Source organism: Corvus kubaryi, unplaced genomic scaffold, assembly GCF_017639235.1.
Source record: "Corvus kubaryi isolate FWS band 111438036 unplaced genomic scaffold, C.kubaryi_AGA036_p1.0 64806, whole genome shotgun sequence".
NCBI classification, from domain to species: domain Eukaryota; kingdom Metazoa; phylum Chordata; class Aves; order Passeriformes; family Corvidae; genus Corvus; species Corvus kubaryi.
Window position 1 is genome coordinate 21,099 of NW_024581522.1, and position 8,218 is coordinate 29,316.

The following is an 8,218-nucleotide window of genomic DNA, read 5'->3' on the forward strand; positions in this document are numbered from 1 at the left end:
ACTTGGAGATGATTACACTGCTGCAGTGTGGTTTTTCTGTGTGCAGGCATCTCAGTGGTTTCCAGAAAGCCAGTGTTCCTCTGGCTTTGGTCCCTTGGGTTTAAAGAGAACTAACTAGTTCCCAAGGTGCCCTATGCTGAGCCTGGAACAGGACTCAAGGACAGCACAGCAGCACTACTGCAAACATCACTGCCCGCAAGAGACTGCAGTCATCTTTTAGAGGCAGCTCTGTGACAAGCACAGATTTTAACTGCAATGTCAACACCCCACAAGCTGTCATTGCTTCTTTCATATTAAGGCGTCTATGCTTTTTGAAAAAATTTAGAAGGAATATGCAGGAGTTCTATGAAACTGACCCAAGTGAAACTTCAAGTAGACTTGAAGATAGGAGACTGGTAGAACACTGCAATTACGAATCAGTCGACATCACAACAGGCAGTTTGGCTTTTATCTGTGCCACAGAATACACATGAAGCTGAAGAAGAGCCATCTGTATTTTGTTTACAGTGCAGGTGAAGGAAGCAAAGTGGTGAAAAGGCACTACCCATACCATCTAGTACATTCACTGCCCCAGAATACCAGACAACAGTTCATAGGTCCCAGTGGTACAAACCAAAGTACTACAGGAACACCAGTGTAAGGCACATGTTGAAGGAACTGGATGCATCAAGACACTCAGGTTCAGTGAGTCCTTGTAAATTGTGTCCCATCTCTGTTGGTGGCCAGGTGCCATCTTCTGCCACATGGCTATGCATGTGGAGAGCACCTGAGCCCAGAGCAGGCAGCTACCTGCCCATTCTCCGTCTGCTGCTGCAGAGCTCAGCCAGAGGAGTCACTGCAGTCTCCCTTCAGGCAGCAGGGGGCCGTGGTTACATGGAAGCTTGCCAGGTCAGAGATACTGAAGCGTTCATTAACGCATTATACAGGTAGTAAGAAAACAAATGCACAGTCTTTCACCTGGTACAGCAAAGCCTTCCCAACACAACTTTTTACAGTCAGCAGTGAAATACAGAACCCTTTAATACATCACAGTAGCAGTCCAAAATCCTTAAGAATATTCAGCCATAAAGGCAAATTTTCTTCTTCAGTAAGCAGTCATACACCAAAGGATGCTTTGCTTCCAACAGGCAAAGGGACCTCTTCATAAATTATTTTGAGATAAGGGGACTTCATAGGTAAAAACCAGTATTCCAAGTTGTAGAACAGGTAAAACTGATGATTCAAGATTACACGATCAATTATTTTGAAAAGATCCACAAAAAACTCTATGACACTCTGATGAGGCTTAAATGGATTGTAAAAGTCTCTTATAGCTGCTGCCAATGTCTTGTTTCCTTGTGGTCCAAAAATAGATGTTTCATTCCCCAAATAAATAGGTTCTCCACTGAATAAAATGATGCTTGTATAGTTTGTTTGTATCTTCTTAAATACAGCTCCTAAGTCAGCTAGCTTCTGGTAGGTTCTCAGTATAAACTTGGAGCACTCGTAAGAGTCAAACCACACTGTCGAATTTTTGTCAGGACTTGCTTGAACTGTCCAGGTCTCATAGTAAATGCCAGTCTCATTGTCGTATTTTACCCACTGTGCCATTTCATTAAACATGGCTCCTGTAAGAGATGAAAATAAGTATTGCAGAGACAAGGTAACAAATACGGGACTCAAAATATTTTCCATCTATTTCAAGATTCACATGCCTCCCCTGCAAAAGCTTAGCTACATTACCTCACCATACACAGACACAAGGCTTACGTTGGAAGGACAAGGCATAACACACTGAATAAACTACATTTACATGCAGGTTATTTAAACTGTGATTCCTTTTTCTGACCCTTTTCCTGCTACTGTGCCAGAATATCCAAACATCAGAGAACCATGACACTTCTCATTTTGCTTTATCCCTGCAGAAAAACAGGGCATGTAGTACAGTCTACAACAGATGTTAGCAAAATGCTCACCAGAGCAACAGGGATTTCTGCACTTCAAGTTTTAACTAAATTCAAAAATTCAGAGCAGAAATTTTCATGTCTCTTCACAAAAGAGACACAGACTGAGACACCCAGCTGATTTAGCATCTCGGAGGCAGCTGACAAAGCTGCATTGAGCCAAATTTTGAGTGGGATGCAAGACCAGTAAGATGGGATGCCTTTTGCCTGCTCTCTGAAGGAGCTCGTGATGCTGTTCATCTGTGCTTGCATCCACTCATCCTCTTTCACAATAACTTTGAGATTCCTAGTCAAATTCAGACAACTGAAAACTCTTAGAGGTGCTACTTCCTTAAAAGTTCAATGGAAATGGAAAGCAAGAGAGGCAAGGAGGACTGTAACAATGCCTCCACGAGGCACCAGCATAACCTCACCCTTCTTGGGCATCAAATAATCCACACAGAGAGAAAGCATTACAAGTTCCCCAACTGTATGAAAATATTTAATTTGGTATTCATATGAAAGAATCCAGCTGTATCAAGCATCAAATACTTCAGTCATGAACTACAAACTCACAGGAAAGCAGCTCCAGTTTACTTCCTTATTTAAAAAACTGCCTAGAATTTCTTAGCAGCACTGGATAGATTATGTAGAGACTGAGGCCAGCAAAGGGTGGAAGTGGGCACACACAAAGCACCACATCACACGAGCTGTAAGCTGACTCTCCACTGTTTCTTGCACACTACACCAACTTCAGAGAGTAAGTGGTTTTGGTCACACAAAATGTTAAGTCCAAGTCCTCAGTGAACTTTTTTTGTAAGTCATTCAGTCTATTGCTAGAGCCATCAATCAGATTTATTTAAATCACCTTTTCATTTTAGGATTGCAGATCAGTATATACCAGGAAGCTCTTCTGGTGATCACCTATGTATATTGAGGTGTAAGTCCTAGGTTTGTTCTACAACATATGACAGAGACCTATTACTGGGGACATTTTCAGAGTTTTTATGACATATAATGAGGGAGACAGAAATAGAGATTAATATTTTTATATCTTTGAGACTGTTTCTAAGTATGCCTTATTTGTTTGCTCAGTAATGAACGTTTTCAACAGTTTTTCTATCTCAGCAGTCATCTGCCACTTCACAATAGAAGGTTTTGTTTTGGTGAAGCCATGTAAAGAGTCCATAATGACCCTGTATAAGCTGTTTTGCTATTTTTACACTCAAGACTCAAGTGTTTTTGTACAGCAACACCAAATGACTTTCACTTAACAACTCTCCAGTGTGAGTTGTTCAAAAGGCAGCAGCCTCATGCCACTTTTCTGTATTGAAGAGAGTGTTTGAAATTAGCATCAGTGACTAACACTGCAAATAACCTACAGAACATAAATTAAAAGCTACTGCTTTACAAAAGACAAGGCTGATTCTGTATTTTGTATTACCATTATCCAAAGCATCTAAAATCTACCTGATATTGTGGTCACAAGAATTAAAGTTCCATTTGCCTTCCAGTGTGCATCATCGATTCCTTCATAAAAGCAGGCAGCTCCCTGGTTACACCAGAACGGTGCCTCCATGTCAGGCCGCAGATGTGGAAATGTGCAGTTCCCAAGTTGGAAGAGCTCATACCACTCCATTGTGTAGTTTTTGCCTGTTAGAGAGCTCTTGAAACCAACAGCATCATGCATAATTTTCTGGAAAAGAAAAAAAAAAAAAAAAGACAACCAAACCACTAAAACTTTGATTTCATAGCAACTTCAGCTTGACCTGTACAGAAGGTAAGATGCTCAGGAGCTGTTCTGTAACAGGGTGAGAAGAGGGGAGGGAGTTCCTGTAACATCTTGGATTCAGTAACACTGAAGCACAACACACTAGATTGCATGACACATACTTTTATCAGAGCATCATGCTGTCTCAGTGGTTGTCTATCCATCCATTGTAAATTCTGTCACTTGGAGGCAGATACTCAGTGGGAGCTCATCATCAAGACTCAGGCTGACTTTTGAATCCTTAACCTCATGGGGGTATCAGAAAAATAAAGAGCAGAACCAAGTTACCAAAACCGGATCTCGCTAATGAATGCTATAAAACTAATGAGATAAATACTTCATTTAAAAGCTGTATAGCAAAAACATAAATCCAAACTTAGTTAACAACTGAGATAACAATATTTGAATATATTTCCATTTTTGACTCTCTGCTTGGTTTTGATTCACTAACATTTCTTTATTGAATAGGAATCATGCTTTGAAGATTAATTTTGCTACTGCTATAACTACAAATATTACTAAAGCCAAAACTCTTTCATATTTGCATGACTCCATGAAGGGACACTTCAAGTCCACAGTGATCATAACACTCAAGAAAGAACTGTAAAAGCTACCAACTCCTCATGATCCACCATTCTGACCAGATGGCTGTCCACTCCTGACAGAGACCAATGTCCAAGCAAATATAGGAGTTTTTAACAACAGAAAAGTTAATACACTAAGCAGCTATTTTATCTGATATAAGGGGACAAATAAAAGTATTTTCTTGATGCGGTGATAGCACAGAAGAAAAGACACCCAAGCCATAATGGTGTGCGTATACAAAACACTCATTATGCAGCTACATGGGGGAACATGTTCAAACCCACCAACAGTGCTGTTCATGCTCTTGTCTTCAGCTGAGCTAAATCCTGTAAATTTTGTCTGAAACGCAATGCTCTTTGAGTAACTTTCCTACAGATAGCCTAGCTTGTGTGCTCTAATATTCTTCCATACAAGGATATCCCAACCTTACAGCTCCTGTTCTTGACCCCTGCTGTTGAATTCAGCTGAATTTGTCACTATAACTTTGTTAAAAAGGTCACCTTACCAAATGTCCTAGTAGGTCCCCATACTTGAATTCCCATACTGGAGCCTGCAATCGATACACTTCAATGACATCCTCTTCTTTCATCACCGGAATGGCAGAGCCAGTGGGACAGAAGGTGTAACGAGCTTGGCAGTAAGGATCAGTTTTTGGACGGTAATCAAAGCGCCTGTGTTGAGGAAGAGAAGCACACAGAATGACAAGCACAGCTCTACAGCTGGATTAACTGTCCTGGCTTCCTGAGGGGGACAGTTTAAGTGTCCAGCACCCCCAGAGACAGATTCTGTGACCCAGACACTGCAACACTTGGAGTACACAAATTCATAAACCTGCTGGGGTGCACATCTGCAGAAACAGAACTTCGGGACTTAAGGGTCACAAATTCAAATGTTGTACTGATAGCGAAGGAGTGGAAATAATGTGGATTACAAAGGATGACATACTCACAAAATCAGACACACAATGCTGGGGAAAGGATAGGTTGAGATCTGCCTCAAAAACATTCTCCTGGCAATTTATTTACACGGGAATTGACCAATTTGTTCTTGCTACTCTATAGTAAGAGGTTCTCAGATGAAGCTATTTTGACTCTACGGTATTTTCAAGATCAGAAAAAAATGTAATCCCTCTATGCTAATTTAGATAAAGAGGTCTAAGAATGTACCTGGGATCATTGTTTCCATTTCATTCATGTTAAACCTCAAAAACTGAAGACCCAATCCGCTTACTTATCACACTATATATAAACAGCAACTGAAACTTTTTGACAAGTCTATGGGGTTTGTGTGGCCAGGTTTTGGTAGCAGGGTGGCTACAGGGGTGGCTTCTGTGAGAAGCTGCCAGAAGCTTCCCCCATGTCAGGCAGAGCAAATGCCAGCCAGCTCCAGGATGGACCCTGTACTGGGCAGGGCTGAGACAATCAGAAATGATAGCAACACCTTTGTGATAACACATTTAAGAAGTAAAAAAATGTTATTGCACAGATGTAATTGTGGCCAGAGAAGAGCAGGGTTAGAACATGTGAGAGGAACAGCCCTGCAGACACCAAGGTCAGTGGAGGAGGGACAGGAGCTGCTCCAGATGCTGGAGCTCAGATTCCCCTATAGCCTGTGGAACAAACCCACACTGGAGCAGGTGGATGCCTTAAAGAATGCTTTGGACCGATGCAGCAGGCTGCAGACCTATGGAGAGAGGAGCCCAAGCTGGAGCAGGTTTCCTGGTAGGACTTGTGACCCCCTGGAGGACCCATGTTGGAGCAGGCTGTTCCCGAAGGACTGCATGGAAGAGTGACCCATGTTGGAGCAGTTCATGAAAAACTGTTGCCTGTGTGATGGATTCACATTGGAGGAGTCCATGGAAGACTGTCTGTTGTAGAAAGGACCCCACACTGGAGTAGGGGAAGGACTCGTCTCCCTGAGCAGTGCTAGGAACATCATCTGATGAAATGACCGTGACCCCCATTCCCCATCTCCCTGTACCACTAGGGGCAGGAGGTAGAACCTGGGAAGGACAGAGGGATGGGACGAAGGTGTTTGTAAGATTTATTCTGCTTCTTATTATCCTGCTCTGATTTTGTTAGTAATAAATTCAGTTAATATCCCGAAGTTGAGTCTGTTTTGCCTGTAACAGTATTTGATTAGTGACCTCTCCTTGTCCTTATCTCAACTCATGAACCTTTTGCTGTATTTTCTTTCCCCCGTCCACTTGTGGAGGGGAGTGATGAAGTGGCTTTGGTGGGCCCTTGGCATGCAGCCAGAGTCAACACACTACAACAAGTCTTCCTTTTCCAAGTTCCTTTAGAGTCACTCACTGTATTTCACTTAAAACAAGGTCCCTATATGCCTGTTACCAAGACAAATTGTCGTGCACAGCTTGTCCAGATCTTGTCTGGTTAGCCTGAGAGTCTAACACACTCAGCTGCCCAGGGCTACTGACACAAATACCCAAACTATGAGATGACTCAAGGACACAGGACTTCCTGAGCAATATTAAAGGCAGCAGCTCAGCTGAGGCATTGTTAATTTTGCCTGTGGACTTCTTCTCCAAGCTTGCTGGGAACTCCAGCATGTTTGCCTTTATTTTGTCCATGGGGGAGAGAAAAAAAAAAAAAGGAAAAACAATCCCCAAACCCTAATGAGTATGTCTGAAAAAAGAACACACAGAAAACAAAGAGGCCAACCACACATTCAAGTCCTGTTTCTGAATTGCACACTCCCCCTTGCATGGCACCTTGCATGTGACAAGAAGGTAACAAGCATGTTAAGCAGCACTGAAACCCCACATTTCTCAGCATCTCACACCAACAGGCTTGTACTCCAATCTGACCATCCCAAGACCCAGTCTTGTAACTACTGAACTTGCTGGAAAATCCCAACAACTCATGACTGCAAGATCAGCTCCTTCAGGCATCACCTGACACAAATTTAACAGCTGGGAATTACACAACAGGCTCTCAAAATTTCAGGTATGCATTATTAAGTTACAGTTAAACATTGATAACTACTCCCTTTACAAACAGCAAACCCGCACAAAATACACAATCGAGTGTAGCCCTTCTTCTGTAGGGGGTCATTTCCTCGGCAAAGCCAAAGCTGTCGCTATTTTCACGCCACAACGTGCAGTCTCACGCTGTCCCCAACACCACCAGGGCTTCTGGAGCTCAGACAGCTCTGGAGCAGCGAACGGGATTCAGTACCGTTTCATTCGTCACGAAGTATGACGTTAAGGTAAATTTTAAAAATCAAACAAACCGTACCCTGATTTCCTCATCACCACCTTTTCTGCGAGCATTAAGGAGCGTGTTTAAAGGCGGGCGGTCATTCCCGGGGCACCAAGCCCTCCCGCTCCTGAGAGACCAAACGCAGCTCTCAGGCTGGGATGGCACTATGGCTCCCTTGGGCGAGCCAAACACGCCACATACCTTGTAAATGATCAACACCCCGCGACCAGAAAGGGGAAGCTTTTCACGGCCTTTCTAGTCAAACACCCAGAGAAGCAGCAGAAGCGCGGCGCTGGCGGGCCCGCGGAGGCCCTCCCGCGGCACTCACCTGTAGGGCACCGGCCACCGCCGCCGCGGGGAGCGGAGCCCCCCCGAGACACGCGGCCCCCACGGCGCCAGGAGCAGCAGCAGCAGCGGCAGCAGCCGGGAGCAGCGAGCGGCGCCCATGGCGGAGCCGGGCCCGCAGCTGCGGGGGAAGCGGCGGAGCCGGAGGAGGCCGGGCGGGAAGGGGCCGCCCCCGCGCCTGCCCACGGGGCTGGGGAGGCCGGCGGTGCCCGCCGAGCCCGGGCTGCAGGCAGGGCCTGAGCGGGCGGGGGTACTTTTCCTCCTCCCGGGGGAAGCCAGCCGTGTGCCAAATCGTCCCTGAGAAACGTCACCCGGCTGAACAGCGACTGTGTTTTCTGGAGAGCCAAGCAACTCCGCGTTGTTATCGTTTAGCT

General features: G+C 44.6%; 1 protein-coding gene across 1 annotated transcript; it reads right to left on the reverse strand.

Moving 5' to 3' along the window:
- Positions 1-476: 476 nt before the first annotated feature.
- Positions 477-7,984, reverse strand: LOC121672640 (ceroid-lipofuscinosis neuronal protein 5-like). The gene is made up of 4 exons (XM_042045379.1): positions 7,828-7,984; positions 4,784-4,949; positions 3,393-3,618; positions 477-1,607 (listed from the first exon to the last, which is right to left on the reverse strand). The coding sequence occupies exons 1-4, from the start codon at positions 7,944-7,946 to the stop codon at positions 1,096-1,098; spliced, it is 1,023 nt and encodes a 340-aa protein (XP_041901313.1). The 5' UTR covers positions 7,947-7,984; the 3' UTR covers positions 477-1,095.
- Positions 7,985-8,218: the final 234 nt, after the last annotated feature.

What these genes read in the sequence shown, in the direction of transcription:
- LOC121672640 (XM_042045379.1), bottom strand. Translation starts at nt 7,946, where the DNA reads ATGGGCGCCGCTCGCTGCTCCCGGCTGCTGCCGCTGCTGCTGCTGCTC. An exon ending in GGGACCTACTAGGACATTTG is followed by an intron (nt 3,619 to 4,783) that starts GTAAGGTGACCT and finishes TTTCTTTTCCAG; the next exon opens with AAAATTATGCATGATGCTGT. An exon ending in TCTTGTGACCACAATATCAG is followed by an intron (nt 1,608 to 3,392) that starts GTAGATTTTAGA and finishes CATCTCTTACAG; the next exon opens with GAGCCATGTTTAATGAAATG.